At 41.0% G+C, this 20,753-nt stretch overlaps 1 protein-coding gene across 3 annotated transcripts in view; it reads right to left on the bottom strand.

Annotated features, from left to right (window-relative positions):
* Positions 1-6,819: 6,819 nt before the first annotated feature.
* The window catches only part of rcn1 (reticulocalbin 1, EF-hand calcium binding domain), a 47,419-nt gene continuing 33,485 nt past the window's right edge, over positions 6,820-20,753 (bottom strand). The window contains exons 4-7 of one of the 3 annotated variants that reach the window (XR_013577592.1): positions 19,935-19,995; positions 14,230-14,429; positions 12,375-12,454; positions 6,820-9,776 (exon numbers count right to left, since the gene is read on the bottom strand). Coding sequence is in view for 2 of the 3 variants with exons in the window: in XM_078549432.1 (XP_078405558.1) it covers positions 9,669-9,776; positions 14,230-14,429; positions 19,935-19,995 (369 nt within the window). In the remaining variant the exon portion in view is untranslated. Of the gene's footprint in view, positions 9,777-12,373; positions 12,455-14,229; positions 14,430-19,934; positions 19,996-20,753 lie in introns of those variants that run through there. The other 2 variants (XM_078549432.1, XM_078549433.1) reach the window with 2 other exon arrangements.

Below are 20,753 nucleotides of genomic sequence, written 5' to 3'. Positions count from 1 at the left end.
CCAACACTTGAAAGGAGGAGGGTTAACATTTCAATAGAGGAAGATGAGAGCTCCTTTACGGAGCTGCTTTATACTAATCAAACTCCAGGAAGAATCTAATTTGTTTATACTCCACACCCTGCTTGTGTGGAGCATAAACACCGGCACAGACATATTGGACTGAAAGGCCTGTTTCTTCGCTGTAAATAATATGGAACACAATCTCTGTCAGCCAACTCCTGCTACTAAACTACTAAATCCAATTCGTAACATAAAGCTTCTGCTTCCAGGTTAAGTTTTTTTTCCCCAATTGAACTTGCAGGATAATTACAACAGAAAAACTGGCCATTAGGCCTTGTCCTGGCTGTTATTTATTCTGCGCATGAACCTTCTCCTACCCCCATCTCATCTCACCCTATCAGCATATCCTTCTCTTCCTTTCTCCCTCATACACTCTAAATTCCCTTTAAATCCATCTTTACTATTTGCCTCATTATTCCTCGTAGTAAAGTTCCATTCTAATCACTCTCTGGATAGAGGTTTCTCCTGAACCTCTTATTGATAAGTGAATGGGATTTGGTGATATAAACATGCTGTGCCAGCTGATAGACTACAGTTTCCCATAATCTAAACTAATAGAGTTCCAGTATAAAAGTGGCACATGACTGACTAAAACTAAATAGAAATGGGGAGAACAAGTAAAGGTGAAGAATTCAGATGCGCCAACTACTAATGCAAAAGTCACTCATAAATTTCCACCACTGGAAAGAGGTGAAAAGAATTGGATGATACTCAAAAGATATCTCAGCAATGTTGTGAAAAAACGTTGGAAAGACAAAATGTGAAGAAACTAGTTCTAGCAGGAAAAGCGGTGTGATGGCATGTGAATAAAAGAGAGACTTGCATTTACATAATGCCTCATCATACCTCTTAGGAATGCCATAGAGTTCATTAATTTGAATGCATTGATCAATCGAATTATATAGAAACGTGAGAGAGTAATGCAGGGAAGTCTGCGAGCCGGTTAAAGGTTGAAGTTGTTAATCTTAAGTGTTCAGAGAGGAAGGTAAGATATGAGGGCAGGTTCTTGATCAGGTGAAGAGTTGGTGCTCACAAGGAACGCTCATTGGGAAGTTGTGAGCCTATAGTTAATTTTCCATCCATCATTTATGTGGGCAAAGTCTAGGGTTGCCAACTCAGGTTAGATGTATTCCTGGAGGTTTCATCATATGACCACTACTTCCAACTGTCCTGCCTTCACACTTTCACTATTGGTCAACTTGGCCTCTCCATCCTCACAGTGCACCCTTTTTTCACATTGATTAGGTGAACAGACTATTAATTGCTGATTGGATAACTCTTGATCAATCAAACAACCTGTTTTGCCCATCCCCAATACTTTTTATGACTAATTAGGAAAAGCATTTGAAGAAAAAAAAACATTTTTAATGCCCCTCCGATTTTTCTCCTGAGTTGCATACAGCAGTGTTCTGGAAATTAATTTTTAATATCTGGAGACTTTAGAGCAATTTTGGAGTGGGTGAAGAAATCACGTTCTTTTGGCCTACAGTTTCCTGACTAGCACACCCTATCTACTGACAAATCCCTCATTTCGAGGATGATTGTTCCTTGCAGATGGCTGGGCTTAAGTGATATGTCAGTGTTGGCTGTGGGATCACATATGGCTTATGAGACCTACCTTAGCCTTGCAGGCTTTCCCACAGTGAGGACATTGGTTGTCAGATGGCAGAGGTGATGGCAGATTGTTGGCTTGAACAGTTGCCCTCTCTTTCTGTCTCTCTTGCCTTTCTCTCTCAGTGGCTGCTCTTGTTATTTGGAAGGTCTTGACACCATTTTTGATGGTGAATCGCAATTTTGGTTGGAATTAGGTATCTATTGATGTTAATAGAGCTGATCCTCATGGAAGCTTTGAGATTGTCTTTGAAACGTTTCCATTGGTCCTTGAATGAATGGGCTCCCTGATGTAGTGCTGAGTAGAACATCTGATTGAGCAGTCTTGAGCCTGGCATTCTGATCACATCGCCTGTACATTTCAGCTGATGTGAGATTATCGTGGCCTCGATACGTGACATGTCTGTGTCTTGGCAGATCTTCATGTTTGTTCTTTTGTCCTCCTGTTTGATTCGCAAGATTCTTCTAAGGGAGTATTGATGATATTGTTCTCGACCTTCCCTGCTGTGTTCCTTATTGGGCGTGCTCACTCAGGTAACCAGCCTCCTACCTCTTCCTCCTTCTAAAGTTTGGATTTATTAAGGCTGGAGCACACATCAGGCATAATTAGAATCATAAAATAGTGCAGTTAGTGACCATTCAACCCATCAAGTCTGTGGCAGCTCATTTGAAGAGGAATCCAGTTAGTCCCACTCTCTGTCTCTTTCTCCATATTCCTGCAATTTTTCTCCTTCATCCAATTCTTTTTTGAAGACTTTTATAGAATGCATTTCCACCACACTATCAGTCAGTGAGTGCATTCCAAATCCTAACCACTCGTTGCATAAAAAAGGCTTTCTTCGTGTCGCCTGTGATTCTTTTGCCAGTCACCTTAAACTTTGGGGCCTTTCGCTATGGACCTTTCAGCCATTGGTAACCGTTTCTCTTTGTTTTCTCCAGCTAAACCCTGCATGAATTTAAACACCCATAAGGTGAACAACCCCAGCTTCTCCAGTCCATCCACATAACTGCAATCCCTCACCCCTGGAACCATTCTAGCAAACCTTTACAGCACCCTCTCCAAAGCCTTCACATCCTTCCTAAAGTGTGATGCCCAGGGTTGGATACAATCCTCTAGCTGAGCCAAACTAGTCTTTTACATAGCTGTAGCATAACTTGTACTCATTCTCCCTCCCATCTCATACATTTGAAAAGAGAGGCCCTCCCTCCCTCCCTTCATGTTGATATTCTCTTGTGAAGTTTACTGCTAAAATCTAAGCTTGCGAAACAAAAGTTAAATTATAATTGGTTTTGATTACTGGATACTTGGCTTATCTTCACTAATGTACAAAGCTGGAGATGGTTTCATTTTACCATATAAATTGTATAATGCTTTTTCAAACTGGACAATAAACATTTTACCTGCTACCATGTATGCTTATTTCAAAAGTTCAATAATATTAAGTTTTAAAAGGATTATTCACTTGTATTTCACACATTAAAATACTTAAATAAGTTTCTAATAATAAGGTTTTAATAATTGCTTTTTAAAAGCCTGCAAGCATGGATTGAAATGTCACAGGCAATTGTCTGATTGCTACTTGAAACAAACCAGGTATCTGCTCTCAGCAAAGAGGGTAAAAATTTACCACTTCAAATGAAACTTAACAGAATGACAAACAGTAAGTGGGATTACAACATAGGCAGTCAGCACTGATTGTCAAAGTCCGTGTTTCCTGGCCAGAAATGACGTTTCAAGCGCGCATTTAAGCAGTATTTAGATGAGCACTTGAAACGCCATAGCACACAGGGCTATGGGCCAAGTGCTGGAAAATGGGATTAGGATAGATAGGTGCTTGATGGCTGGCACAGACACGATGGGCCAAAGGGCCTGTTTCTGTGTTGTATAACTCTATGACTCTAAATGGTCTTCTTAACGCATTTATAATTGGGAGCATCTCAAGCCAATGATAAAAGAAGCTAAAGGGTAAACAATCGCCTGTTGCAAAACTGGCAGCAAAGTAAACAGTCAAACATTGTCTTCTGATTCCTCCTCCTCTCAAGAGGTAACATAGAGTCACAGTTTCAGCTGACAAATTTTGGATTTCCTGCTTAAATAGTTTATATCAACCCATTCGATTGGAGGGAGTTCTCCCGATTTCAAGGGTATAATCTCTCATTTTGCTACCCTTGCCGAATTTCTGCCTCAAAAGGATTTTCAATACCAACTCAACATGAACAGATTTCCCTCCAGCCAACATAGTCGTAAGAGGTTGACAGTCATCGTTCACAGCTGCCAAGCTTGCTGCTCAGAAGGATGTTCTCTCAGGTCATTCTGTGTGGCTAGATTTCCAGTCCAGTCCCAATAGAGTCACAATTTCTCTAATCTTTAATAGCATTGCCAATCTCCCAGGATTGCCCTGGAGCCTCCAGGAATTAAAGATTGATCTTCTGAATGCTTCTGCAACTCAAACCAAGAGGAAAATCATACAGGTGTCAAAAAACAATTGTGCTTGTTTCATTTTTTTCCATTTTTTTAGCTAGAAAAATATGGAGTTGGGAAAGAAAGGGTGCTTGACAGAACAAAGTGCGATATCATGAACCCCCCCCAGGAATATGTCCAACTCGAGTTGGAGACAACCCCTGCAAAGCAGAACCAGGAACAATGGCATTCAAGGAGTATCCTATCCCTTAAGCAAAGTGACCAATTACCTGGGCACTCAACTGGGTAGAGACAAACAACTAGACATAATCACTTGGACAATGGGCCCTTGGCTAAGAGAGGTATTCCGAGCCATGATCTAATCAACTTAGAACTGGAATACACTAGCCATGACCATATTTAGGTCACTGGTGAGTTGGTGAGAGAGGGTCATGTGACAAGCCAACCCTTGTTATTTTTAAACAACTTTTTTTTCTGTAGAACAGGAGAAGCAACTGGGGTGCTGAAGGAGCAAGACCCTGGGTGGATTCCTTCTTTCTCTTTCCATTCAACTTGAAAGTTTTAAACCCTGTTTGCTGATTTTGACTATTCAGGTCAAATCTCATACAAAGGTTTTTAAAAAAGAACTTAAACCCAGTGCTGCTGTCTCTGGAAAGACAGATAAATTACCTGTCTACATATTTAAACCACCTTGATGCCTAAAGCAGCAGGACCACCGAGTTCAGCCTGAAGCCCACTGAGTCACCAGCCTTCAAGAGCCATATACCCCTTTAGTTTTAATGGACACTAAATCACTTAATCTATCCTCCCCACTCTGTAATCTATTTGCGTGTGTGTGAGCTTCGAGTGTGCATGTGTGTGAAAGTCAGAGCATTTTCTTATTATATTACTTAGACTAGGTTAAATACAATAAATACTATTTCTTTTTAAAATCTCAAGGAAACCTGTCTGTTTTGTGTATTTTATAGCCCCGGCACATAAACAGTTAGACATGCACTAAATTGGCAAACATATCCTTTTTTTACAAAAGAAAAACCCTGTTGCGGTCAAACGAGGAGTAGGAAAAGAGGGGAACCATCCTACCCCTCCTCACCTGGTGGCAACAGCCCTGTATTTTATGATGCCCTGCTGATAAAAGAAACATTATTGAATAACTTAAGTGATAGGTTCCTTTTATTAATGAAATATTTTACATATGATGTTCAAATGAGGAGCCTCAGGATCCTACATTGCAACCTAACTCTGTAAGCTGTGAAAAGCAATGGGGTGTGGTAATGTAGCTGGACTAGTAATCCAGAGGCCCAGGCTAACACTCTAGGGGCATAGATTCAAATCCCACCATGGCAGTCAGTGGAATTTAAAATCAATTAATTAAAAAAAAAATGGAATTGAAAGCTAGTCTCAGTAATGGTAACTAGGAAACTACGGTTAAAGCCCATCTGATTTACTAATATCCTTTAGGGAAGCAAATCTGCTCCCCTTACCTGGTCTGGCCAAATGTGCCTCCAGACCCACTGCAATTTGGTTGACTCTTAACTGTTTGTGAGGGATGGGCAACAAATGTTGGCCTTGCCAGCAATGTCAACATGCCATGAATGAATAAAACAAAACTCTTGACTGTCCATTAGCGGTTTGACATAACCTCATTAAAGCACTAATCATCAACCTTAATAAGTATATTTACAACGAAAATTCAACTGTCAAATTGTAGCCACAATGAGATTTAGTTTTGTTTAAAGACATTGAATTCCAGAAACATTATATCAAAGTGTTTTATTTTAATGATCATCTGAATGGTAACATTTTGCTGATAGCATCTTTGAAAGCAACTCTTTGAAAAACATTTTGCATTCTTCTGGTCTATAAATACTATTTGTACAATACATTTGAAATGTTAGAGTAGCATTAAGACTTGTAAATGTTCGTTTGGGATGAGCAAAATCATAAAAATTGTAGTGCAGATGGTGGTCATTTGCCCATTGCACCTGTGCTAGCTCTTTAGCTGAATATCCACTCTAATCTCATTTCCCTGCCTCTGCCCTATATCCTTTAACATTCTACCTTTTCAAATACTAATGCAATTCCCTCATAAGTGATGCTGCTGTCTCTGCACAATAGCTACTTAAAAAGCATCCCATGCCTGAAAATCCATTGTGGGAATTCTAATTGGCTCCCTTGTTTTTCTTGTGATATACATTTGGTGGGGTTTTGGAAGAACACACTGCTTCAAATCCAGCCTGGCAGCTTTAAGACCATTCAAGACATCCTTTAAGTTCCTTCATTTGCTCTGCTTCATATTAAGTGCCATTTAGTTCATCCAAAGCTCTGTTGCCTATATCCTAAATTGCATCAAGGCCCATTCATCCATTACCCTTGTGCTCGCTGGGCTACATCGGCTCCTAGTCTGACAACATTTGGATTTTAAAAATTCACATTGTTGTATTTAAATCACTCTATGGCATTACCCCTCCCTATTCTCCAGTGCTGCAATCCTCCAAATCTTGGCGGCCCTCCAATTCTAAATCCTTGGGCTTTATGATTTTAATGCTTCACTGCTATTTTCAACTGTCTGGGCCCTAAGCTCTGGCATTCCGTCCCTAAATCACCTCCCTATCTTTCCTCTTTTAAGATGCGCCTAAAACCTTTTTAGACAAGTTTTTTTTAGCCACCTGCCCTTACGTTTCCTTCTGTGACACTGTGTCAAATTATTTTTGATCACACTCGTGGTGAAGCGCTTTGGGACGTTTTACTACCTTAAAAGTGCTATATAAATGCAAGCTAACATTAAGAATGTAAGAATAAGAATATGACAAACTAGTGTTGCTGTTGTTCACTAGAATCATTGCTAACCTTTGTCCTGGAGAATTTAGATGGCAGGCGCGGGTGATCCTCCAACCAAGCAGCATCCACTTCTGACTTGAAAAGGGGAAGAGGAACTGGGATTGAGCCATGTGTGTTTTTAGTTCACACAAAGTGGTCCCTACGCATCATCACACATTGCTCAGCACCACAAGTAATGTTAGCAATGCACCATGACAACAGCAGGTCAGACCGCATCATTGAACTATGCTGGGTACAACTCTAAATTGCACAAAATTAAATTCTTCATTAAAGAATATGCCTATATACATGCACACACACACACACACACACTCACAAAAAAGTCTGAAATGGAAGTGCTGGCATATTATTTGACTATCACTCTGATAGTAGTACCATCAAATGATACTATTTGTACAAATGGTGAACACAATCAGACACAACAGATCAAAAGATTCTAGCATGCTAATCAATTGCTTTATGATATAAATGCATCACACCATGCGTACCTGGAGTAATTCCTTCTGCACATGTGACAGTGTGTTGCCTATCTATCCAGTTGTAGCCAGAGAATCACATGCAATCTCTTCCCCCTCCTGCACCGTTACTTCTGGAGTCCCCCAAAGATCTATCCTTGGTGCCATTCCTATTTCTCATCTACATACTGACCCTACATAACATGAAAAACATATCAGGTTCCACATGTTCACTTATCACACCCAGGTCTACCTCATCCCCACCTCTCCTGACTTGTACCATCTTTGATTTGTCAGACTGCTTGGCTGAGATCCAGTGCTGGTTGAGCAGAAATTACCTTCAACTAAATATCAGAAAAATTGAAGCCATTGTCCATGGACCGCACCATAAACTGTTCCCGAGCCACCCAATTCATTTCCTGGGCAACTGTTTGAGGCTGAACCAGGCTTTACACAATCAGAATTCCTATTTGAAGTTGAAATAAGCTTCCCCCCACCACTTCCACCTCTGTAACATCACCAGTCTCCACACCTCCTTCAGCTCATCTGCTGCTAAAACCCTCATTCATGCCTTTTTGTTCATTGACTGAAGTTGGCTCCCAGTCCAACAATGCCTTAATTTTAAAATTCTCATCCTTCTGTTCAAATCCATCTATGTCCTCACCCCTCCTTATCTCTGTAACCTCCACCAGCTCTACAGCCCTCTGCAATCTCTGTACTCCTCCAATTCTAGCCTCTTGCACATCCCCTATTTTAATCACTCCACCACTAGCAGCAGTACCCTCAGCTGCCTAGGCCCTAAACTTCGGAATTCCCTCCTTAAACCTCTCCAACTCTCTAGTTGCTCCTTAACACTTACCTTTTTCCTTTTTTCACCACCCTTTTTGTCACCTGTCACAATATCTCACACAGTTCAGTGTCAAAATTTTATATGGTTACATTTCTGAGGAGTGCCTAAAGGATGTTTCACTATGTTAAAGGTGCTGTATAAATGCAAGTTGTTGTTGCTGTGGCTTCAACACTTAACAACATTTGTCAACCAATCTACAGGGAATGACCAAATCTGAAATGTGCAGAAAAACCCAATAACTAACAAATAACCCAGCAAATCTTGCTGTCATCTCAGAAACTAATTTATATGATTTGCGGCTACCTTGTAAACCCCAGGCAGTCAGTTTCTATTCACTGATTTTCCACTTGTCCCTCCTTTTCAGGTTTTGTCCCCTAGTCATCTGTTCAGGTAACCCAACAGCAAATGAAGTATTGCATCATTCAGAACAAACCAATTCAACACACCTAGGTCACCTGGAAATCCACACAAGGACTTCATGTAAATGAGGTCAATGTGTGAAGTGGTTCAATTATTTCACACACTTACATCAAACAGTACCAAAAAGTGAGATGCAATGAAAAGTTAGTGCCATTTGAAAAGAGAGATTGCAGAATTTTTAATAATTCATTCTCAAGATTTAGGTATTGTTGGCAAGACCAATATTTATTGCCCATCCCTAATTGCACTTGATATGGCGATGGTGAGCCACCTCCTTGAAACTCTGCATTATGTGTGGTATAGCTACATGGTGCTATTAGGGTTGGAGACCCAGGATTCTGACCCAGCGACCTTAAAGAAATAGCGATATATTCCAAGTCAGGATGGTGTGTGACTTGGAGGAGAGCTCGCAGGTGATGGTGTTCCCTAGTATCTGCGACCTTGTCCTTCTAAGTGGTGGAGGTCACAGGTTTGGGAGGAAACAAAGACTGGAAGCATTTAAATCAAATGAATATGTTATCTTTTGTAAGCCATGCTCACAAAATGGAACCGCATGTAGTACAATTCAGAACCCAGCCAGATAACTCTTGGCTGTCCTAGTGGAAGATCTTGCTGGTGTTTCATTACTCATGACAAAAGACTATATAATGGGGTGGAAATGATCTGACATCTTACATCCCATGTGAAGGGAAAAAAACTGAATGTGCTCAATGCTCCCAACATTTTAAACTGTACAAGTCTATTGAAATAAAGTCTTTTGTCCAATACACATGGATTAGCGCTGCCTCATCATTGGTGTAAACAAAGATCTGGGCAAAGGTGGCCCCTTGAGTTATTGAGGAACAGATTGGACTACATTAAGAGAGTGAGATTGAACTTTCAGTCACTTTACATATGGCAAGTACTTGCAGCCTGTTAATCCGCTCCTGTGTCTTCAACAGAAACAGATGAGTGTTCATAAATTGGAGGAGAATTGTCACATTGTCAGCTATAGTTTCCTTTGTTGGTATCACAATTCAATGTGGTTTCGAGTCAGATCTTCTCCATAGTTGGTGGCCTGGCTGCCAACGAACATATTCCAATTGTCTAGGATCTCTTGTTTTGATAATCTTTTATCCTATTAAAAGAATGAAATACAGGATATTTAAATGTGTTGGGACAAAAAATGGAGCAAGTTCTAGCCTATCAATATCTGATTATTATGAAAGCATTACCTGAAGATATGGTTGAAACAGATAACACAGGAACTTTCAACGGGCAATTGTACATATACTTGAAGCGAATAAATTTGCAGGGCAAGGGAAAACCTGGGACTAAATTGGACAGATCTTTGAAAGAGCCAGCACAGGTCCAATGGGTTGAATGGGCATTTTCAGGTCTGTAAAATTCTATGATTCTTTGATCAAGTTGATGGCATACAATTATTTTTATATAAGTCATGCACATTTTAATTACACGTACTGTAATGTAGAGATGGGGAAACTCAATCATGTGGAGAAGCTCGACAAACCGAGGTTGCTCTCTTTAGAGTAGAGCAAAACAGGTTAAAGGGAGATTTAATAGAGGTGTTCAAAATTGAAGGATTTTGGTAAAGTAGATCGGAAAAAACTCTTTCCAGTGGCAGGACGGTTGGTAATCAGAGGACACAGAAATGAAGATTATTGACAAAAGAATCAGAAGGAAGGTGAGATGTAATATTTTCACTCAGCAAGTTGTTATGATCTGGAATGTGCTGCCAGAAAGGGTGATGGAAGCAATTTCAATAGTAACTTTCAAAAGAGGAATTGGATATATACTTAAAAAACAAAAAAAAAATGCAGGGCTATGGGAAAGAACAGGGGAACTGGGACTAATTGGATTGCTCTTTCAAAGAGCTGGCACAGGGACAATGGGTTCAATGGTTTCTTCTTGTTCTAGATCATTCTATATAACGTGCAAATGGGCATCCAGTAAAACAGTGAGCATTATATGCATTGAATTACAATGTATTCTGATGGGTCATCCAGGAGCGTATATCAGGCATCAGTCAAATTGAAGGAATCCCTTTGATTTGATTATATCCTATTGATCATTGAAGGGTATCCATTGGCATTGTATAATGCAGACTGGAATTGGTAGTGGTCATTTTATTTATATTTACTTTTTCTTGGCAATGGTGATTGCCATGGCAGAGATCCGTCCTGCTGTTGGTATGTGACGATGACCTCTCTGAAGGAAGTGAATTTCTGCAAGGTCAGAAAACGCAAAGCAAACAAAGTCTATTTGCAGAGACTATTTAAGCCGAGTCTACGACAAACTGAACTTGTGACTGAAACTGCACCAACTTCTCCCAAAAGGAGCAGGGTGATTTATCCAGAAAAATGCAGTCAGTGGAGGACAGGTACATTTTGCAAATTGAATATTTCTCCAGTAAAATGCTGTGAGTGGAGGATAGTTACACAATATAAATTATTTGCTTAAAATCTACCATAGTCACTTACAGCAATGCAGACTCCAAGCATGATTGACAGGGGGATTACCCAATCATCTCTATTCTGACAGGGAATAGTCGTGTTAATTAATAAACAAGCTATAGAAACTACACTATTGGGTTTTTTTCCCCCAATTCCACCTGCAAAAGTTGCTATCTTTAAGCTGCCTTTTTATTGCATCAATATCTACACTTAGAACATCTGTGGAATCTTGAAGGGTGAACCTGGTGACATTTACAAGGGGTCAGGGAAAGACACATATTTCTGGGTATTCCCAGTAAACAGCCTCACTGAATTTTGGAAAGTTTACATTTGGGTTGTCAGGAATTTAGGTTAGAAATTTAACCTTGGGTCAGTTATTAGCACTCTTGCCTCTTGAGTTAAAATTTTAAGCCCCACTCCAGAGGCTTGAGCACCAAATCTAGCTGGCTCTCCAGTGCTCTACTGAAGGAATTCTGCACTGTCAGAGGGTGCCACTGTTCAGATGAGGCATTGATCCAGGGCTATGTCTGCCGTAAAGGATCCCATAGTCACTATTCGAAGAACAGGAGAGTTATCCCTTGGTGGCCTGGCCAAAATTTATCCCTCAACCAACATAGATGATCACACTGTGTTTGTGGGAGCATGCTGTGCACAAATTGGCTGTTGTGTTTCCTACATTACAACAGTGACTACACTACAGAGGTACTTCAACAGCTGTGAGCTCACTGGGACATCCTTGAGGTTGTGAAAAGGTGTTATGCAAATGCAATCTTTTATCTTTGTGGAGACCAAGAGAGTGCAAGTTTCGGTGACTATTCCTATGGCACATCCTGGATGAGAGCTCTTGGGTTCCACTGGACACAACAGTTTTTAAGATTTTTAAGGTCTGAAAAAAAACACCTCATGTGACCTTGGCAATGTCAGCTCCAGATAAGACCTGAATCTCAAGCAAATATATCAGTAAAATATGACCAATCCCAGTCACTTGTGAAACTCACAAGTCCTTTTGTTAAGGATGAACTGTAAACAACCAGGACTACTATACCAGCTGATTCTTCTTCCTGCCGCACCATGGACAACAGAGATGGCAAAACTCAATGGTTGTTAGACAAATATGAAATGAGTCTCATTGACCTTTCATTGTATTGTGATTCTTCCTCATCTTAAAACACTCAAAATGTGAAAGGCCACAACAAAGGATGTGTATCGGCCCAACCCGCTACCTTATTTGGGAAAGGTCTTTGGACTTGAATAGTTTGTACCTGCTTTTAAAAGTTACAGCAGAAGCTGTTCGGATCAGAGAAACATCATGAGGGATTCCATCCGAAAGCCATCAAACCAGCTGTAAGACAACATAGCCAAGGTAAAACCTTATGCCTTGAAAGAGGGAGAAGGAATCTCTCCCTGCCCCCAACAACCAGTTCACCCACGAGCCGACTGCCTGGCAATTCAACTACAAGAAACCTCGCAGCTTAGTAAGAATCCTCTGTTCTTATCCGACGTCCACTCCAGCTACAACATCAATTCAGTTATGAAACTGCAGGCCTGCTATGAAAGAGACTGAAATAATTTCGACTTGTAATTGTACTGATTATTCCTCATCAGTATCTATTCTGTGTGTGTGTGATAGTGGGCAGGATTTTTCATATGGCGGGTAAGCTCAGTGGGGGCGGGCATGGAGCTGATTGCCGCCAGCAATCGGCTCTGCGCCGCCATTTTATGCAAGCAGGCCAATTAAGGCCCGCCCAGCGTAATATGCCGCTGGTAACACTCAGCACTACCTGTGTGGGCGGGGGAAAGAGGGAGAGTCGGGGCTAGCGCTCTTTCATGAAGCTGCCTCAGGGAGATTGAATTGATAATGAAATTATTAAATAAAAAGGTGTAAAAATTTATTTAAACATGTCTCCTTGTGTGACTGTGTCACATGAGTTGGGACATGTTTTTAAATTTATGAAAATTTAAAAATTTATTTAATAAACCCTTTAGGAAACCTCATCCCGCTCGTGGATGAGATTTCCTAAAAATGCAAAGGTGGCTTGGCCTTTTTGTCTGCCCGCCAACCTTTAAGGTTGGATGGGCAGCGTTTAGAATAACTTTAATTAGATCCTTAATGGCTTTAATAGGCCGTTTACATATCGGCGGGTGCGCAGCCGACTCCGGCACATGCCCAACAAACGAAACATTGCGACTGAGCACGGTGACATTGGGACGCACTCCCGATGTCATCGCGTGTCATTTTATGTGTCGGCATGTTGGGCCCGCCTCCACACACCGACCGGAAAATTCTGCCCCATATGTGCAAGATGTTGCAGTAAAAACCTCTGAGGCAACAATGTGATAATAAATAATCCTCTTTATTTTTAAATTCACAAAAGCTTGCTGCTGAAACTTATTTAAATTGGGATAAACCACCCTGAGGGTAAGAATTCACACTAAGCGCACACATTAAAAAAAACTTGTATCGCGCACAATAAAAAAACATAAACTCTGTCCATAACGTATTGAATAGAAAAACAAGGAAGTCATGTTAACCTTGCTAATCACCGGTTCGGCCTCAGTTGGGGTGTTTTGTGCAATCCTGAGCAACACACTTTAGTAAATCTGTCATGGCCTTGGAAAGGGGTCAGAGGAGGCTTACCAGAATGATACCAGGGATGTGGAACTTCAGTTATGTAGAGCAATTGGAGAAAGGGCATTGATCTGCTTAAAGCAGATAAGGTGAAAGGGAGATCTGATAGAGGTGTTCAAAATGTTGAGGGGTTTTGATAGAGCAAATGGGGAAAAAACTACTTTCTTCACAAGTGGGTTTGTAATCAGATGTCATAGATTAAAAATGCCTGCCAAAAGAACTACAGGGAAAATGAGGAAATTTTTTGCACACAAGGGGTCGTTAAGGTCTAGAACTTAGCTGTTAACTTTCAAAGGACAACTGTATGTGTACTTGAAGGCTAATTTGCAAGAAAATGGGACACAAGCTGGGATGTGGGATTAAATTGGACAACTCTTTCAAAGAGCTAGCACAGACATGATGGGCCAAATGGCTTTCTTCTGCATCATAAAATCTATTACTCTACATATAGAACCTCTCCAGTCTTACAGGAATGTATTCTTACTCACCCCATTCTTGTCAGACTCGTAGACAAGATGCCTGGCTTCAGCCTGTGCATGGTCGTAATCCTCCGGGAGGATCCAGTGTTTGATTTCATTCTTGTCCATCTTTCCATCCTTGTTTAAGTCGCGGAAATCGGTAAACTGCTCCCGCTCAGTCTTGACCCATTCGGGCTCAGTGACACCTTCTTCTTGTGCATACATATCAGCTAAAAGTAGAGCAAGAAAATGAGTCTGACTGACCCCATGAATCCTTGCACCGCTAATCTCAGAGCAAGTGCAAGCAGGAGAAGTTTTTAACAGAGTGTGGCACCCTAACTCGCACCAAATCCCATTTACACGTGACCCCCGTCCTTGCTGACCTATGTTGGCTCATTATCCATCAACACCTCAACTTTATAACTTTCATCCTCACATTTAAATCCCCCCATGGCTTTGCCCTCTCTCTATCTCTGCAATCTCTTACATCCCTACAACCCTCCAGGATCCCTGCACTTCTTTAACTCTGGCCTCTTGCACAACAGTCCTAATATTTCTTTTCGCGGCTCAATGTCAAAATGTGTTTGATAATACTCCTGTGTCGTACCTTTGGATGCTTTACAATGTTAAAGATGCTATATAAATGAAAACTATTGCTGTGTGATATTGATGGTGTTAGCCAAAATGTCGCAGCATCATTTAAGCCCACAGCAAAACCAAGGCGACAGAATCGGGAAGCTGACAGTAACTAAACATGGCATCATGAATGGCATGAATCGCTTTTATTTTGTAATTATCAGCAGCTGCGAAACTATTACACTCCAAAAGCCCCAACGAGGCTTTACCAATGGTTTTCATAATAAATAAAAGCATACCCCACACCTCTGAAAACAAAGGCAGTTTACTTTTGGCATTTTCATCCTCTTTTCCTATGTGTGACAACTTTAACTCTCACCTGACAATACTACAACACATATCACTTTTGTGCTAAATAGAATGGTTTTCACTCTGTGATGTTCACTCTCAAGTAGCGATGCAGTTGGACTGCATTATAGTTTATTCCCCAAAATACTGCAGATTCTATGACCAATTAAAACTGTGAGGAGAAAAATACAATGAATATCAGTCCTTGAAGGGGCTAACTGTAGAGGGCAATTCTAATCTAACCTGCCCATTGAGATACTGATGGAATTGGGTGGAAGCTGGTTTTATTCTTCATTCAAGGTGGCCCGGATCTTCCGAGGAGCAGTAATCAAAGTCGGATTGCTGCCCCATTCGAAAATTCCCCTTACTTGATACTGCTCTGCATTTCTTCCAGGACTATTGAGCTCAGCTTTTCCAGAAATGCAGTGCAGTGTCTATCAAAGCAGAGAAGAGTTAGGGGAAGACAGGACATGCCACCTTATTATTGCACTAGCTCATATGGTAAGTTTAAATTTCCAGCCTTTGAATGTTAGTGAATGAGTGAGTGAATGGGTAGAGTGGTAGGGTGAGTAGGTGGGTGAGGTGGGTAAGGTGGGTGAGGAGGTAGTCGGGTCAGGTCGGGAGGGCTAGTCAGGTTGGGGGAGGGGGAGGTAATCAGGTCAGACCAGAGGGTAGTCAGGTCAGATCAGCGAGGTAGTTGGGAGGGTCCTGAGGGGTAGTCAAGGGGCACAGGACAGATAGTCGGGGGTTTGATTGTGGGGTGGGGGGTCAGTTCTGAAGCTACCCAGGAGTTAGACTAGGTTTTAATCTGTCTAACATTTCCTGGTAACTATTCAGGTAGGTACGTCAAACTGTCCGAAGTCCATGGCCTTAAGTGTCAGAGACATTTGCGGAGGGTCCAGGAGAGTGGGGGAATTGCCCATAAGAAGTTCAAACTTCCTGGGCATTCCCACGAGATCAGTGCGTCAGGACAACCGCAGGGTCCCGAAGCGCATCTTCAGTCATACATCCAGTCTCAAAGATCCGGAGACTGGAAGATTTAGACCATCATTTATAAAAAGATAGGTGAAATTAACTGAGTGTCTTGTTTATTTACAGTTCACTGGTGTTCCCGAATGTGGCATGAGCAAGTTAGCACTCGGTGTTAGCTAGGAAAGGCTACCAAACAAAAACAACTTGCATTTATATAGTGCCTTTGACATAATAAAATGTCTCAGGGCGCTCTTATAAAGCAAAACCTGACACTGAACCTCATAAGGAGATATTAGGCCAGATGACCAAAAGCTTTGTCAAAGTGGCGGGCATAAGGAGGTCTTAAAGGAGGAAAGTGAGGTGGAGGGGCAAAGTAGTATAGGGAGGGAACTCCAGAGTTTAGGACCCAGGCAGCTGAAGGTGGAGCGATGAAAATCAGGGATCCTCAAGAGGCCAGAATTAGGCAAGCGAAGCGACCTTGGAGGGTGTGGAGCTGGAGAAGATGACAAAGATAGGGAGGGGCAAGGCCTTAGAAGGACTTGAAGACAAGCATGAGAATTTTAAAATAGGGGGATTTATTGTGCAGAGCCAATCTAGGTCAGCGAGCACAGGAGTGACGAGTGAACAGGACATTAGGACGCAGGCATTAGAATTTTGGAATGATCTCAACTTTACGGAGGGTAGAACATCAGCTAGGAGTGCATTGAAATTAGTGGTGTACTGTTCAGATACATATAGCACAAATCTATCCAATATTTTTGTCTACCTTAGGAAGGAGGAAAAATGCCTCAGGATAGATTTTCCCCCTAATTTGTTCCATTAATTAAAATCAAGCATTTTTACATTGTAAAAATAATTTTAATTGATGTGGACCATTAGGTTTGTTAATTTTGCCACATGTGTTTAATGTGTTCAGTACGTATGTGATGTGAAGGCAGCCTGTGCACTCATACATAGAAAGCAGCCACCACTGTTCACATATCAGCACCTGGTGACAACTACTGAGCAATTACAGGTAGCTAATGGCTCTGAATGGAATTTAATTACAGTGAAATTAATTAATGTGAAATCACTGTCTACTCTTAACTCGCACCGAGTCCTATTCACATATCGTCGCTGGGCTCACTAATCTGCATTGAGTCCTGATGCATCAACACTTCAATTTTAAAATTCACATCCTACTTTTCAAATCCCTCCTTAACCTGGCTATATCTGCAGCCTCCTCTGGCCATACAACCCTCTAAGATCTTGGCACTCCTGCAATTTTGGTGTCTTGCACATCCCCAATTTTCATTGCTCCACCAATGGCGGCTATGCCTTCAGCTGCGAAAGCCTGAACATTTGGAATTCCCTCCCTAAGCCTCTCTTTAATCCTTTAAAACACTCTTTAAAACCTGCCACTTAGGCAAAGCTCTTGGCCACCTGACCCAATATCTCTTTACGTGGTCCAGTGCCCAATTTTGTTTGATAACACTTCTGTGAAGTGTCTTGGGATGGTTTGCTATGTTAAAGGTATAAATGCAGGTTGTTGTTGAAACTGTACTTACTGTTTTTGTTACATGAAAGGATTTGAGATCTTGGTCTATTTTATCAGACTAGTTAGATCATGTACAAAGCTGTGCAACTAGTGAAAGAATTACTTTTAGGTACTCTTTGTTATTTAGAGATGCTCATAGTTAATTAATAGGTAAATTGCTGACCAATGTGAAATCCATGTTATTGTTAGTGCCTATCTTACTGTGTTACAGTCACCGTTGCCCGCCTCACACAGATAATCCAGTCAATGCTGCCAACAGGTGCCCTCCAGGGAATTCATGGGTCCAAATCCCACCAAAAACAATGCGCCAAATCTTCCTGTAAAAATAATAGCGTAGAAGCAATGCACGCCATTATTAATGTGCAAATTGCCCAGCAAGTTCAGGGGTTCAAGAGATACGCCGTGAATTGTGAATCTCAGAACTTGCTGTTCAATTTACGCCACTCCACCACCATTTGCTTCCCACAAATAGCATCTCACCTCTGTCTCCCCATTATTTTTAAGATCTTGCTGGATTTGCACATTATTGCTCCATTAGACTCACCACAAAATGCAAGGCTCATAATTACAACCCTTTTAACAACACGATAAATGTTAATGAATAGCAATCAAGCTCTCTAGCCCAAAAAGGGAATGATGTAAACTGTTAAATCTCATTCCTGCAAATAGTAAATTGTTGTCAAGAGATATAAAAACATGAAACTGAACTTTTTACTGTTTTTGCTCACTTTAAGTTTCTATATTTTTTACCCTCTCTCTCTTAATCCAATCTTTGTTTCTCTCTGTTTATGTCTCTTTCTGGACTTTATTTGGCTCTAATTCACCCAAATTCCTTCACCATTGTTCCTCAGTTTCTCTTCAATCCTTAAATCTCATTGGTTAAGGAGATAGACTGTTGTTCACTGAGATCCCAGATGTCCAGTTATCAGTTTGCATTTCCAGCAAATTATGACACAAATTATATTTGAGCTGAAAGATGAGTTAAAAAGCCTAACTAATTCTGAACGCTGTGAGATGCCCCACTCCAGCAAGATTTGGCCCTAAAGATCTCAATAACGCTATCGTGGTCGAAGTCCAATGCTCTGATAATGCTCGAGGCTGCTCAAAGAGCAATATGGCACTGCAAAACTGCAACTGAGGACCATCACCAGCGTAACTGAAAGACTCGTAGGTAGATCCAAAAGTCAAATTAATTAATTTTTCATTTATTTAAATTTATATAAAATTAAAATATATTTGCATTTATCCTTCAATCAATATTATTAAAGCAGATTATCTGGTCTTTGTCACTTTGCTGTTTGTGAGACCTTGCTGTGAGCAAATTGGCTGCCACATTTCCTCCATGACGACAGTAATTATACTTCAAAATGTGTGGCACTGAAATCATGAAAGGCACTCCATAAATGCCAGTTCTTTCTTTAAATGACCAAATGGTGGTGAATTATGCAGAACCAGTCCTTAATAATTTACTTCCTAATGCACAATATTCTTGTATCTATGTGTAAAGGCATTTGTATTCATGTCAGCTATCGGCTATGACATCACACTGAACAATCTATAAGAACAGGCTGTTGTACATTAAAAATTCCTCAATTTTATTTAGTAAATACCTTCAATGTGTACGAACATGCGATTATTACCTGTATTTCATAAAGATACAGCTATCAAAGTTAGTAAGTCAGTTTGATTTCAGTCGTGTACATCTTGTTTATTTAACGGCTGTCTCAGGATTACATTTTTATGATGGTGCTGGAAAATATATAGAATGATGCAGCAGTGAAGAAAGTTGTTTGGCTGATCGTGCTTGTGCCAGCTTTTTTGAAAGAGCTTAGTCCCACTTCCCTGCTTTCCTCACAGCCCTGCAATAACTTTCCTTTTGATGATATATATTCAATTTCCTTTTGGAAACTACTCCTGAATCTGCTTCCATCGCCCTTTCATGCAATGCATTCCAGATCACAAGTCACTGTGTTTAAAAAAAAGCTCCTTGTCTCCCCGCAGTTCGTTTTGCCCACTGTCGGCTGCTGAACTTTCCCTCCCTCCGATTTGAGTGCAGACATTGAAGAAAAGGTAGAAGCATAGAGAGTTTGAAGCTTTTAAATCTTGAGTCTGGCATCTCCCCATTACTGCAGAGGGCACTGCTGCTACACCAGGGGGACTTGACACCCACACAAGGAGCTACAGTCATGTTACAGTTAGATTGGGAAACAATCCAGGAAAGATTTCCCAATGATTGCACGGAAACTAATCGGAAAATAATGAATGGGTCAAAACATGTGATTCGAAAGGCATCATTCCTTACCAATGTACTCATCCTCATCAACAAATCCATCTTCATTCTTATCGATGTCTTCAAGTGTTTCCTAGTGATAAAAGCACTTTGTAAGTACAGTTACTGACTGTACACAGAAAGAAATAACTTGCATTTACGTTACCCATTTCACAATCCCAGGTCGTTCCAGAGCCCTTTCACTTCAATGGCCTCACCCCTCCCTATATCTGTAACCACTGGCGACCGTGTCTTCAACTGCCTAGGCCAGAAGCACTGGCATTTCCTTCCTAAACCTCTCTGCATTTCCACCTCACTCTCCTACCTTAAGCCATTCCTTAAAACTTACCTGGTTGTCCAAGCTTTTGATCTGCTGTCTTAATATCTCTTTATGTAGCTCGGTGTCAAATTTTATTTGATAACCCTCCTGTGAAGCACCTATAGATGTTATTCTACATTAAAGCTGCTATACAAATGCAAGCTGTAGTTGTTGTTTTTAGCCAATGAGCTACATTTGAAGTGTAGTCACACCGTAATGTAGGAAACTCAGCAGCCAATTTGTGCACAGCAAGACCCCACAAAGAGCAGTGTGATGATGACCAGGTCATCTGTTTTTAGGTATTCGTCGACAGATAAATATTGCCCAGGAAACCTGGCAAAGCTCCTTGCTCTGTTGTTGTGCTTAGACAGTTCTAACACCACACAGAAAAACGCACCAACCTTCACTGTGCCCTAGGAATCGCCCTTGAGTTGCAGCCCTTCTCATCAAACACAACAGTGGGCAAACATTTCAACATTAGCAGCCGGAAGGCACAACAGGACATTGGCAACCAGACTCTAGTGCTGTACTGG

This window comes from Cetorhinus maximus, chromosome 9 (genome assembly GCF_964194155.1).
Source record: "Cetorhinus maximus chromosome 9, sCetMax3.hap1.1, whole genome shotgun sequence".
NCBI lineage: Eukaryota > Metazoa > Chordata > Chondrichthyes > Lamniformes > Cetorhinidae > Cetorhinus > Cetorhinus maximus.
Note: the sequence above shows the minus strand (reverse complement) of the source record. Positions and strands in the feature narration are given on the sequence as shown.